This window comes from Cyprinus carpio, chromosome A1 (genome assembly GCF_018340385.1).
Source record: "Cyprinus carpio isolate SPL01 chromosome A1, ASM1834038v1, whole genome shotgun sequence".
Lineage (NCBI taxonomy): Eukaryota > Metazoa > Chordata > Actinopteri > Cypriniformes > Cyprinidae > Cyprinus > Cyprinus carpio.
The window spans coordinates 18,607,280-18,621,526 of NC_056572.1; the positions used below are offsets into that span (position 1 = coordinate 18,607,280).

The 14,247-nt window shown below is 38.8% G+C and overlaps 1 protein-coding gene across 4 annotated transcripts in view; it reads left to right on the forward strand.

Moving 5' to 3' along the window:
* Nucleotides 1–3,331: 3,331 nt before the first annotated feature.
* LOC109111140 (mitogen-activated protein kinase kinase kinase kinase 4-like) overlaps nucleotides 3,332–14,247 on the forward strand; it is an 89,128-nt gene continuing 78,212 nt past the window's right edge. For 2 of the 4 annotated variants that reach the window (XM_042756308.1, XM_042756317.1), the window contains exons 1-3: nucleotides 3,333–3,608; nucleotides 3,910–3,976; nucleotides 9,317–9,372. In XM_042756308.1, coding sequence (XP_042612242.1) covers nucleotides 3,552–3,608; nucleotides 3,910–3,976; nucleotides 9,317–9,372 — 180 coding nt within the window. In that variant the 5' untranslated portion in view covers nucleotides 3,333–3,551. Of the gene's footprint in view, nucleotides 3,609–3,909; nucleotides 3,977–9,316; nucleotides 9,373–14,247 lie in introns of all 4 variants that reach the window. The other 2 variants (XM_042756323.1, XM_042756301.1) reach the window with 2 other exon arrangements.

A 14,247-nucleotide genomic window follows, 5' to 3' on the forward strand; every position in this document is an offset into this window, starting at 1 on the left:
TTAATATTTGGGTGAACTAACCCTTTAACCACTGATTTCTAGTTGTGTCCTCTTTTGGAAGGCCAAACAAAGTGTTTTTGCTTTCACAACAAAACAGCGTCTCCACGACATAACGCCAGCGGCAACAGCGAGAATCAAAGGTTACGCCTTCTTTCTTGGTGTGAACATTTGGGCGGTGTTATGCAAATCTTCCCACATAGTGACGTAGACAGTTTAAATCAAATTTGAACGATCCGTTTTAGGGGTGTGTGGTTGACTCTTAACTTTTATAAAGAATATCTCTTTGGGTTTGAGACTTCACTCTTTGCAACTTTACAGATCTTCTTTATGCACCAAGAGCTTGTAACACTCCAAAGAGAAAGGAAAACTTGAAATCACATCACATGACCCCTTTAAAAGGCTGCACTCTTCAACCTTGAATACAGCCTTGATGATATTCAGTAACAACACAGGTGTGGTTTTTATATTTCAAGAGTCTGTTTGTGATTTTGTCTTGAATTGAGTAAATTGAAAACTAGAGCAAAAATTGTGTAAAGTCCTACTGTAAAACATGTTTGAATAAGCACCGTTTTAATGCATATGAAACATCAAATGCAGAGTGCAATGTGTGGATGGGTGGCTTATGTCTATATAACAGTCTTTATAGAAAATAGAAGGCCTTTGAATGTTCACACTCATTTTTCTTCTCATTGTTCTTGTCTCTGTGATGTGCATGTCTTGTGTATGTCCGTTATCTATCTTTTCCATTACAAATTACTACTTAAATGCTGCATTTTTGATGTAAATTTGTAAATCGATATGAAATAAAACATTTTATATTTTAAAGCAAAAGATGTTCTGTTTCTATGTGCCTTTTCAAAGCCATTGAATTGAATGAGTCCGAGAAGTCGTTACAATGTTTACTGAAGGCAGTAACTTCACGTGTTGTGATGTTAATAATAGATGTCCCTGTCATTTATGCCTTAAGAGATTGCATAAATATGACATAAAATGTTAAGAAAATAAATCATATTGGTTTTGTTTCATCACAATGTTTCACATTTAAAGTAATTCGAATTTTGTCATGTATAATGCTGTATTTGGAAAACATTTCAAGGTTTTTTCATGTGACCTCAATTTCACTATCCTTCCTGAGAGTCTGTGAAAATATACTTGTAATATAATTTTAATGTATTCTCTCTCTCTCTCTCTCTCTCTCTCTCTCTCTCTCTCTCTCTCTCTATATATATATATATATATATACTTTCTGCTTGTCCATTGCTTCACAGATTTTACGGTAATTTGCCCAATGGCCAACTGGATCAGCGTTATTGCTGACTATACTTATTGGCAAATTGCCTTACTAAGGGCTCAGTGATCAGCTTATCTGCATAGTAACTGATAAAGAAAAATTAAATGTGTGTGACCTGTAGGGACTCTATACCCCCACTGCTATATATGGCTGCATTTCACTTCACATGTAAACATACACTCATGAACTACCCTAAGCACTCCACCTCTGGGGAACTCCAACCATTATTTTGAAGTGTGATCCACTTTGGGCAAATGGAGGAGGGAAATTTATACGGACAGATCCTTAATCCCTCGATTCTGACTGAGGGAGTGTCACAGCAGATTACACTTAACTCCACCCCACACAACTCTAGTGTATATGAATTAATTTGAAATTTAACCACATAATACTAATAGCTACTGAAGGGATGGATTTACAATTCACTCCTGTTGCATTATATTTAAGATAGGGAAGTGCAAATCTGCAGTGTATAAGCTAAGCTATCTGGCTAATTGGTATCTGGGTGCTATGCTAGTACGTAAACTAACTACAACAGACAATAATGGTCATTCTAAAATAGTTTAAACAACATATATTTTAATGTGATTTTGTAGGAATTGTAGGATCAGATTTCTCATGACAGCTGGTTGACTGATTCAGATCAAAGGGAAGGGCACAGCAAGTAAACCAACCTGAGTAAGGATTTATTTGAAGAGTCACAGTTTAGATGGTTTTTTAAAAATAGTAGTCAAGGTGTAATAGTGAATTCTCAGTGAGCACATGGTTGTCATGTATGTAATAGCCTATATATATATATATATATATATATATATATATATATATATATATATGTTGAATTAAAACTAATACTCCAGCATGTTGCCCACCCAACTAATTAGGTAAGATTAATTTTGAAATGTAAGTAATGAGTTAATTACTATAAAATAATATTGTTGTTAGATTCTTGTGTTCCTTTTTGTTGTTATTATGCTATAAGTGCATGTGTGCCATATTGTGCGAAACATTTGTATACTTTAACCACCTCAGAGGAAAGAGGGGGACCTGAAGTACTGGCATTGTTATTTTGGGGGTCTTGGGCTGAAAAATTTGGGAACCCCTGTTCTAGAGCACAGTGGCCACCATCATGTGCACATGTCCGTTAAGTCCAGAACACCACAGGGTGTCCCATTCATCATTTTAGATTTCAAAAGGGTGCTTGGTGACTACTGCTAAGCCCACCCTAAGATGAGCCCTGCCGCAGAGCTTAGGTTCCCTCTAAGTCAACAAGATATAAAACACCCAATTTACCATTCAGTCTAACAATAAATATTTCTGTATAACCTAAAGTTTTTTTCAAAGCTAACTCATTCACTGAGTCTCATTTCGATGGCTGCACCCTCCGTATGTTGCACTTGTTGGATGCATTGAGAGTCTCAAAAATGTAATAATCATTATAAAACTGACTGTTATTCCTCGTGAAGCATAAATTATCATAATTTTAATCTTAATTTGGAATATAATAGTTACTTTTCTGAAATAAGACTGCCTCAATGATGTATGTGCATTATCTGTAACATTATTTAAAGAACAGAAAACTAGTTGATTTCCACCCGACTTCGAGGGAGGACACAATTTCTCACGACACCGACTTCCTGTGTTTAGCTCTGGAAAGTAAGATTCAGTTTAGTGAATCAATGAATTGGTTGTTCATGTGAAGTTTCAATGAAACGGTTCACATTACGACCACCTATTGAGTGACCCACGCTAGTGAGCGACTACAACATTTTACTTTCATTTTGTTGGTAAGATTGAGCCCAAGACTGTGTTGTTTATTTTTCCCGACACCATTGTTAACAACTGTTAGCAGTAATGATTCCATTATTATTAATAAAATACACATCAGTAATGTTGAATATGAACCGTATTATTTTGAATTATTACCAATATAAACAAAATGGTACCCACTTCACAGTTGAACTACAGAACAAAGTAATGTAAGCTAGTTTACAGTGGAGTAAATTAGACACGGTTTGCGATCGGTTCCACCGAGTCCTAAAAAAGAACCATTTAAAACGATTCACTGGCGAATCGGACATCTCTGCAGGACACAGGGAGCTACTGCTCTAATCTCCTCCAACTCAAAATGAATTAATAACCTGTGTCCTGCACTACAGAAATGTTGCTATAGTAAACAAAACGGACACAGGTAGTTACGGGCGACGGTGTACAGCGGAGTGAAGAGTCTTGTTACAACTAACATTATTTATACAAATGAAAGATGGCGAACGACTCTCTAGCGAAAAGTCTAGTAGACATAGACCTTTCTTCACTACGGGTGAGTAGCATGTAGCGACTTCAATAGCTTGTTTTCATTGTGTTTTGCAGTAGACACAGATGATTTCAGAATATTTGAACGTATCATAGTCTTTGTTTAAACGAGAGAAAGCGTTAAAATCATAATATATATTTTTGTGGAATGATTAAGATTTTCGATCTTTCCTTTGTTTGAACTTCACTGACATGCGCGTTAAATACACAGTCAGTAGAGCTTTGTTGTTAAATCCATTGTTTGTTTTATTTTAATTTACATTGAAATCGTTTCGCTGTTTTTATTCTTACCTTTTGTTTCTCTCTAGGACCCAGCCGGGATTTTTGAACTGGTCGAAGTGGTTGGAAATGGCACATATGGTCAAGTGTACAAGGTTGGTTTTTAAAATCTAACTTTAAATGAATACTTTTTAAAATGTGTTATTATATTGAAAATGGACGCTAAAATGTGTTCTTCAAACCTAAGGTCTGGTTTAAGAACCTAGCATGGAGTGGTTGAGCACACTTGTGGGAGCTGCAACTTCTTTAACCATAATTTAGCATTGCAGTTGTGTTTGGGATGAGAGGTTTTCAGAGTCCACGCTTGTTCTTAAAAAGTGTTAAATTCCGTAATAAGAGTCTTCAATATCTTAAATGTTATACATAACAATTATCAATAAGAGGTCTTAATTTTGGGGAATGAAAAACAGGAATAACAATATGGATTAATATGATATTTATTCAAAGTCAAAACGTGGCGCTGTTACACTTTTTTTTAATCTACGCAAGTGGAAGGGACTTAAGACGCAAGTAGGTTGGACCTCGCAAATGGGCGGGGCTCGTGCGCTCTAAATGACAATGGGATGTACCGACAGGAATAGAGTCCGACCGATATGGTTATTTTGAGGGCCGATACCAATATTAGGGAGTAAAAAAAGGCTGATATATGTGTAGGCTATATTATAGTACAGTACACAGTGCTTAATTTGAGCCCGATCCTGTTCCAGAAAATGTCAGATTTTGGATTTTTGAGTTCCGATATTTGTCTTTAAAGATCTGGCATTAACATTACATTTACATACATTTATGCATTTAGCAGACGCTTTTATCCAAAGCGACTTACACTGCATTCAGGCTATACATTTTTTACCAGTATGTGTGTTCCCTGGGAATCGAACCCAGAACCTTTTGTGCTGCTAACGCAATGCTCTACCACTGAGCCACAGGAACACATTAACAAGTGCATTAGATCGTGACTGTGTGTGCATGTGTACAAAACAGAGCGATTGCGGGTTTATTTAGATGTATTTGGAACATGATTTGTAGATTATGTTTTGGTCCTCAACATATTATTGACCAATCCGCTTTCTTAAGGCAGCGGTTCTCAATTCCAATCCTCGCGACCCCCTGCTCTGCACATTTTGTATGTCTCTCTTATCGCTTCAGACGTTTGTTATATTCGAATGTAAGTGCCCTTGCGAAGTGGACATCACAGGGTATTCCGCCGATTTGTCATATGGTGTCGTGCCGCATCCAATGTAACATGCTTTATTGCAGTTGTTGCTGCTAAGGGTGGCCCAACCAGTTATAAGGTTCAGGGGGCAAACACTTTTTCACACAGGGCTATGTAGTTTTGGATTTTGTTTTCCCTTAATAATAAAAACCTTCATTTAAAAACTGCATGTTGTGTTCACGTGTATTATCTTTTACTATTATTTAAGTTTGTTTGATGATCTGAAACATTAAAGCGTGACAAACATGCAAAAAAAAAAAGAAATCAGGAAGGGGGCCAACACTTTTTCACACCACTGTGTGTGTGTGTGTGTGTGTGTGTGTGTGTATCTATCTATCTATCTATCTATCTATCTATCTATCTCAACATCACATCACCGGCGGTAGTTGGTGAACTGGAATTGAGAACCGCTGGTATTGTCATTATAATCCATAATTATGTCCCCACTGGATGCAACAAATGCATCATTTATAATGGGCTCGCTCTGAAAAGCGAGGTGTGCTGTGATTGGCCAGCTATCCAGTGTGTTTTGATTGGCTGAATGCCTCAAGCGTGTGACGGAAATGTTACGCACCTTGCCATACTGTGATGCGTGTCCCAGTCAGACTCAGAACACTGATGCTACAAGACAAAAGCAATGATACCTATTACATTATAATGACTTATACTGTGTTTTTATGCATTGCATCACGCCGCGTAAACATAAAACCATGTCTGCATTTGTGATCAGAGAAATGACTAACAACAAGCACTACTCTACACCAGTGGTTCTCAATTCCATTCCTCTCCGCCCCAGCTCTGCATATTTTGCATGTCTCTCTTTAACACCGGATTCAGATAATCTGCTCATTAGAAGTGAGCTCCATGCATGAACTGTGTTCTCATTGACATGGACCCTACACAGTGTTAATTGCTCCCTACTCCCTGAGCAGGGTACATTTGTTGATGTTTACTTCACTTCTGAACATTCATTCATGGATTTGCACTGTGCAATGTCTTCACACATGGACAAGTGTGACATCATATACCTTTGTAAATAAATTTTAAATTCACGTCTCGCACACTTGAGTGGACTTTGAATGGAACATAATGAATTGGAATCATGGTGGAATATCCTCTGATGTCCACTTCACAGGGCACTTACGTTCGAATAGAACAAATGTCTAAACCCATAAGAGAAACATACAAAATGTGCAGAGCAGGGAGGCATGAGGACTGGAATTGAGAACCGCTGCTCTACACTGCTCAAAACTCGCGTTTGAATCATCAGTGGCAAATCCTTTACATATGTAAACGTACTTACAGACTGTCAGTCAGAACAGCCGGCATTGTAGTCTTCTCTCACAGGATCAGGAAGCAGTCCTCCATAAAATGTGCTGCACACATCTGAATATTTGGGTTGAGCTGTTCTGGAACAGTGTTGTAAATACAGCTTAACCACTGATTTCTAGTTGTGTCCTCTTTTGGAAGGCCAAACAAAGTATTTTCACAATAAAACAGCGTCTCCACGACATGGCGCCGGCGGCAACAGCGAGAATCAGAGGTTACGCCTTCTTTCTTTGTGAGAACATTTGGGCGGCGTTATGCAAATCTTCCCACACTGTGTCGTAGATGGGGGGCGTGTTTAAATGAGGCGTTTTAGGAGGGTGTGGACAAGTCTTAACTTTTATAAAGAATATCTCTTTGGGTTTGAGACTTTAGTCTTTGCAACTTTACAGATCTTATTTATGCACCAAGAGCTTGTAACACTCCAAAGTGAAAGGAAAACTTGAAATCGCATCATATGACCCCTTTAAAGCTGCAATCCGTAAGTTTTGCCTCTTTGTCGCCATCTCTGTTTGAAAACCTATTCAATATTAGGGTGGCCTGTGATTATCCCATAGACTGCCAAGTAAATAACAGTGTCAAGGTCCATAAAAGGTATGAAAGTCGTCGTCAGAATACTCCATCTGCCATCAGACGTGCAATCTGGGTTATATGAAGCGATGGCAACACTTTTTGTAAGCGAAGAAAACAAAAATAATGACTTTATTCAACAATTCCTTTGTCAACAGTCTCCTTTGTGTCTCTTCATATCACTGTATGCTGCGTATGCTCTTCTGTATCATCCTCGCCACAAGAATGTGCTGTTTCTACATGTATTTAGCTTTGATTTGAAAGAATACAGCTCATCCTTGTGGCATTCCCGTCACTTAATATAACCCAGATTTCATGTCTGATGGCAGATGGAGTATTCTGACAACGACTTTCATACCTTTTACAGACCTTGACACTGTTATTTACTTGGCAGTCTATGGGACAGTCACAGGCCGCCCGGTTTTCATCCAAAATATCTTAAATTGTGTTCCGAAGACTAAGGCCTGGTTCACACGGGACGATTTTAAAATTGTCGGCCGATTTTCCAAACCTGAGAGACCCCACACACGGCGATACAAAATCACGGGTCTAACAGTTTTGGTCGTACAGTGTGTGGTGTGCAGCCACACGGCAAAAATCAACACATCACACACGAACCGATTTGACTCCCGAGCATTCCCATGTCAGACGGGAAATCTCGCAAAAATCCCTCAAGATCAAACGTGACTTCAGAGTAAACAATCATGCCGGACGAATGTTGCTGATCTGTAGACACTGGATAAGTTTAGTTCATTCATTCCTGGTTTCCACGCGCTGTTTGATCCGTGAATAATGGAGAAATGTGAATGTTTCTCTCTAGATCTCGCAGCGATGTTATTACTTTCTGTGGCGAATTCAAATGCTTTCTTTACTGTATCTCATTAGCGCTGTGTAGTAACAGCATCGCATGATCACGATCGGTTCGCGCTGCACTGGTCCAAACTGATAAACAGTCCGTCAACCACACAATAAGTATCGTTACTGGACTCTCTGGTGCGCTATGCCGCCGGCTGTTTTGATTTTGTTTCCCGGTACTTCCTCACCGCCTCGTCACCTCGCTTTCTGATTGGCTACACGCCACAGTCCACAGGCTCCGTGATCGTTTGTCCTCGGGGGACACCACACACGAGAAGAAATCGGGCCAAATAAATGTTGGAAATCCCCGACTTGAGATCGGAGCAGTCCCGACGTCCTTCCAAGCAGAGGAGAGCAGTCTTAACACACCACACACGGCAGGAATATTTGATCAGATTATTTTACGATAATTGGAGCATCCTAAGATTGTTGGAAGGGGTGAATCGGGGCTAAAATCGGCCTAATTATCCTGCCGTGTGAACCAGACTTAACGAAGCTAACGAAGGTGGAGTATCCCTTTAACTCAATATAATTCTTAATTCTTCAATCATGCCATCTAGTGGTCTGTTATTGACACAACCACAACTGCTACAACTGATACCGGAGTGCTCAAGCGGCTACTGTGAGTCATGTTGAGGTAATTAAAATGTCAAATTAATATTTTGTGTTCAATTATTTACTTATCAGGCAAGTGGCCTTATGATAAGCGGGACAGTTATGCAGTGTAGTCTTCATCAGCCTGCAAAGGTTTGTTTTGCAAAATAATCTGTCTGTACACTATCCCTCAGTTTGGGAACCACTGGTGTATGCGATTTGTGCTCTAATTATTTGGTCTGTTACGATGCTCTATGTGTTTGATTACTAATACCTGTGTAGTACAGCGTTGCACACAGAGGACAAAAACGTTCAGCCTTGACTCTTTATCGTCATTTGTTTTAAAATTTGCGTTTGCATACCAAATTGAACAGAACTATATAAATGCAAAGTTTTAATTCATGAATATATAATGGTATCCACGGTAAATCAAAATCCATATTATAGAACAACATAAAACCAGTAGTCACTTTCATACCAGTATAGCGCCCACCCCTAGCTGCAAGAATGTTGCTAGGTAGTCAACAGTGAAAGTCAGTGGGATTCAAAAAAAACTTGGACACCACTGTATTTCATTGAATGGATTAAAAAAAAAAAAAAAAATCTACTTTTCTGTTTCACAGAAACTAATATGGGAGTAAGTAAATGTTTTTTTTTTTTTTTTTTTTTGGGGGGGGGTTGACTATTCCTTTAATGCTTTGTTGAACTATTTAATATTTTAAACCAGTGATTTCAGAAAGTTTCTCTAAAAGTCGAGAAAGATATATCAATCTTTGGTGGACCTGTAAACTGTCCAGCATTCCTACTGTACATTCACTAGATAAGAATATTTTCCCATATGTGAAGCTGCTGATTAATCCTTTGTTTTCATCTACAAGGTCGACATGTCAAAACAGGACAGCTGGCAGCAATCAAAGTCATGGATGTCACAGAGGTAAAAAAGCCCACTATATTTTGAAATTTCGTTATATTGCCCTATGTTACTGATTTTTGCAACCCTAAAAGTGGTTTTTATCAGAGTCTGGGTGTAGGAAACTGGGTCTAGATTAACACAAAGACAGGCTCTACTGAACTGAAAGATACAGGAGAAGATCCACTGGGAACCATGCAGTCTGTAGCCAAAATTGCACAAGATAACCTCTTTCTAATCCTGGTCCTGGCACCCCTACTCTCCATATTTCATGTGTCTCTCTGTAACACACCTGATTAAAATTATCAGCCTGTTAGAGGAGAGATCCATGAACTGAGCTCCTATGCAGTGTTCAATGCTCCCTATTCTCTAAGCATGTTTACTTCACTTGACATAATGCTTTCATTTGGTACACCCAGCAGTGTCATCACTTCAGTAGTGCATTTTGGAAAAGTGTTAAATTTGTCAGCCATTTTTAATGTAGTCTTAGTCTCAGTCTTTTAATTGGTTTTAGACTTGGTGTCAGATGTACTTTTTAGGTATTATCATATTTAATAATTCCAAATTGCAATAATGTTTCTGAGTAAGTTTATTATTCAGCATCTATAACCGCAAACAGAATAGTCGAGATCTCATGACAGAACACAGACTGGCTGAATGGCACTTTCACAGGTGGTCACTGGTGGGGCACGTGACACAGCCTTTATTAAAATCCCCTGCAATAACAAAACAGTCAAACTCTGAGGAAATCATTGATAACATTTCTGTGAACTATTCAACAAAGGCTAGAGAGAATTTTGGAAGCCTGTAAATAATGATAAACAGAATGCGTGGAGCACCTTTCAGCACAATCCCTAGATATTCAAAAGACAAGTACTGACCAAATGACACTTGCTTGCATTGATAGACATCTTTAAATAGAGCAGCTACACCTCCACCTCTCCTAGCAGTCCTGCAGACACTCATGAAAGTGAAGTTAGGAGGGGATGCTTCATTGAGCACCGTCGCACTGCAGCTGTCTTTCTAGCCATGTTTTGTTTAAAAACATAAAATCCAGATTGTTTGTGGTTAAGTCATTGATTAGAAATGTTTTATTTTTTAGTGAGCAAATGTTTAAAAATGCTAACTTGATGGCAGTGCTTTGTGTCTTTACAGCAATCTTAGTTTGATGCATAATAGGCCGCAGATTAGATGGGTCAGCCATACAGCTTGACAAGGCCTTAGACTTTCTATCACGTGATAAAACGGAAATAGAGAAAAAACAGGCATACTGGGTTCCCGCTTGTTCTGTAAACATTTGTGAATGTTGCTGCTATTATATCGGGAACCCAACACATATCACTGAGAGCTGCTATCAGTTGTTTTTGGTTCACCTACAGCAGATGGAGGGTTTGGGCCCTGGCATTGTGGCGTGGTCGGAGAGCTCTCACAGGAGCAGGGCCCACAGGCTTTGGTGGTTGTGGGCCCGTCATTTTTCAGTTGATATCTGTGGGCTTGCAGCAAAAGAGTGGGAGAGTTTGGTCCCAGCATACACCAGTTCCTCCATTTTCTGTGAGAAGCATAGAAGTGGAGATGCTGGAGAGAGGGATAATGTGTCTGGTGAGATAGGCTGTGTCTCTGGTGTTTCCAGTGGCTGTGATATGTTGTTCTGGTTTCCCTGGCTGTTTTCCAGAAAGTCGTCCTTGGGTGCTGAGTCTTGGAGCTGTTTTGATACGTCACAGTCTGTCTGTGATGAGCTTTGTGGGGAGGACTCAACCGGGATAGTGTCCATGAGCAGTGCTTGTTGTGGCTGCGTGGTGTTTTCAGTGTCCTTGTGGGATGTGTCAACCACATGACAACTCGGACCAGGTGTGTGTGTGCTGAATGGATTGACACACTCTGCTGAAGGATGACGGCAGGAGAAGTAGATATTGTCCTTAAAGGGATAGTTCACCCAAAAATGAAAATTATGTCATTAATGACTCACCCTCATGTCGTTCCAAACCCGTGAGACCTCAGGGTTCATCTTCGGAACACAGTATAAGATATTTTAGATTTAGTCCGAGAGCTTTCTGTCCCTCCATTGAGAATGTATGTACGGTATACTGTCCACGTCCAGAAAGGTAATAAAAAAAAACTTCTTCAAAGTAGTCCATGTGACATCAGAGGGTCCGTTAGAATTTTTTGAAAGCATCAAAAATACATTTTGGTCCAAAAATATAAAAAACTACGACTTTATGCAGCATTGACTTCTCTCCCGGGTCTGTTGTGAGCACGTTCACAACACTGCAGTTTAGTGATATCCGGTTCGCGAACGAATCACTCGATGTAACCGGATCTTCTTGAACCAGTTCACCAAATCGAACTGAATCGTTTGAAACGGTTCGCGTCAACAATAAGCATTAATCCACAAATGACTTAAGCTGTTAACTTTTTTAACATGGCTGACACTCCCTCTGAGTTCAAATAAACCAATATCCCGGAGTAATTCATTTACTCAAACAGTACACTGACTGAACTGCTGTGAAGAGAGAACTGAAGATGAACACCGGTTGCATCGGTTTTCGGATCACCGGTAGTGATGGGAAGTTCTGTTCTTTTCCGCGAACCGGTTCTTTCGGACAGTTTGATTCAATAAACCGGTTGCCGAAAACGGTTCACCAGTTCTTTTGCGCTCGACGTAATGACTTCATTGGCGATGATTGCCCTTGATTCAAGCCTTCGGTTTACCCGCACTCATAACATTAGCACAGAATCAGTTCAGAATCAATCACCAAAAGAACCAGCTCAGTTCAGACGCGCTGTGTGTCAGTCTGCTTCACGCTGAATCACGCATGCGCAGTATCATCAGCTCCTCGGTTCTCGAACCGGACGCGTCCGACAGAAACGGTTCTTGACTCGAGAACGAGTCAATGTTTCGTAGGGCTGCCCCCAAATAGTCGACTAAACGTTAGTCGATATGAAGAGGGCTTGGTCGAATACATTTTCATTAGGTGGTTAGTCGCAAAAAAAATCACGTGAAAAAATTACGCAATTAGGGGCTGCGCAGTCAGTAGCCTCATTTCCACTGTCGGGCCAGTGCGAGCCAGGGCTTAAAACGGGCCGGGCGGGGCTAATAGCCTTGGGCCAGTAGCACGAGGCAAGAATAGCGCAGCGTTTCCACCGTCGGGCCAGAAGCTCCGCTGCGCGTCACTAAAACCCGCCCTTTACACGCCTCTCAGGAACAACGTCATGCAACCCCATCAACAAAGAGAAGTTATCAGAAATCTAATGAGAAATAAGTCACTGGAACTAGCGCGATCACAAAACGAACACGATAACAGCGGCCTTTTGTTTGCATGCTTTGTTAAATATTTATATTCAAAAGCATCAATGTTTTACTATAAGTGATACATTGATCATAATGATTCAATTATCAGGACTCAAAATTAATCACACAGAAATAAATGTATTTCTATTTTATTTTTTTTATTTTTAACGCTTATGAAAATGAGCCTGCTTATTCAGTCGAGTCTGTTTCTGTGTATTTGCAGCCACAGTAGCCTATATACGTCACATTTAGAATGAATGATAATAACTCTATTTTTATAAAAGCTCCCAAACAAAAAACATTATATTTTGATGACACATGCTACGCGGAGCTAAACTCTGGAGACGAGACTTATGACAGATAAAATATGTTACTAAAGAAATACACGATTGTGATATAGAAATAAGAAGCTGACATCTGATTTCTTCAAGTGGTTGCATTTACCATTTATTCATGTATGACATGACATCAAAGCAACGAGAGATCAACGAGATCTCGTGCCTCGCGGTATACCAAAGCGCACTTCAGAGCGCATCTTTTCAAAGGCCGGCTTCATTGTGAACAAGTCGAGAAGCTCCCTTCTTCCCAACAATGTGGACAAGCTGGTGTTCCTCTCACATAATATGAAAAAAATAAAATCGAATTGAAAGCTTAGGTAAGAATGCTTAATTTCCTTTTTTGTAGGCTAGTGTTTCTGTTTGCTATCTGTTAGGCTATATTAAAAAAAAAACAGGTATTTTTATAACGGGTAGGCTATACAAATAAATAAATACATATTATTTATATTTATTCGTTTTTATATAATGCAGAAGTTGTTTTTTCTTCTGTAAGAAAAATTAGTCTGATGTTTGCAATTTGTTGTTTCAGGTCAAGACTCATCCGTCGTCTTAATGGCAGTTTGCGGCTTTGCTCTGATATTATTTGTATTAGTGTTCTTTAAATGATTGTGTTCCACATTTTGTCTTAAATATAGTTGTTCTAAACAATTTAATCAAATACTTAGGCTGTTGATTTGTTTGCCGCCTTCTTTTTTATTCTAAGTTTTGGCGTTGTGCGATGTGCCATGTGCATTTATTAAATTGTTCATTTTTGTTAATTTTCCTTTTGAACAATATAAAAATTATATTAGCTAATTTTCCACTGTATTTTACTATTTTTATACCAAACAGCGTTTTTGCTACAGTATGTATTTTTATTTTTTTTGCCTTGTTTTGTACTTGGCCTAAGTTACTAATACATTTATTTAATGTATTTTAAAGAACGAATTTTAGTTTATTTTATTTAAAACTGTTTTTTTTTTTTTTTTTTTTTTGACATGTAACTGTTACAGTTTGTATTTTTGACAATAAATTATTAAAATGCACAGGCAGTCTGATTGCTGTTTTTATGTTATAATTAGCCTATAACGTTCCGGCCACTGATTTTTGTGTCCGTAAGCGCTGTATACTTTAAACGCTTATACTATTCTGTTTTAAGAGCGCTTCATTTTCATTTTGAACGCGCTAATATTATGCTTTAGCATTTTCTGTCATATAGAAGTGTTAAACTTCAACTTGGACTATACCTTTCCTTGTATATATGCAAGTTTTCATATTAATATCATAAATGAA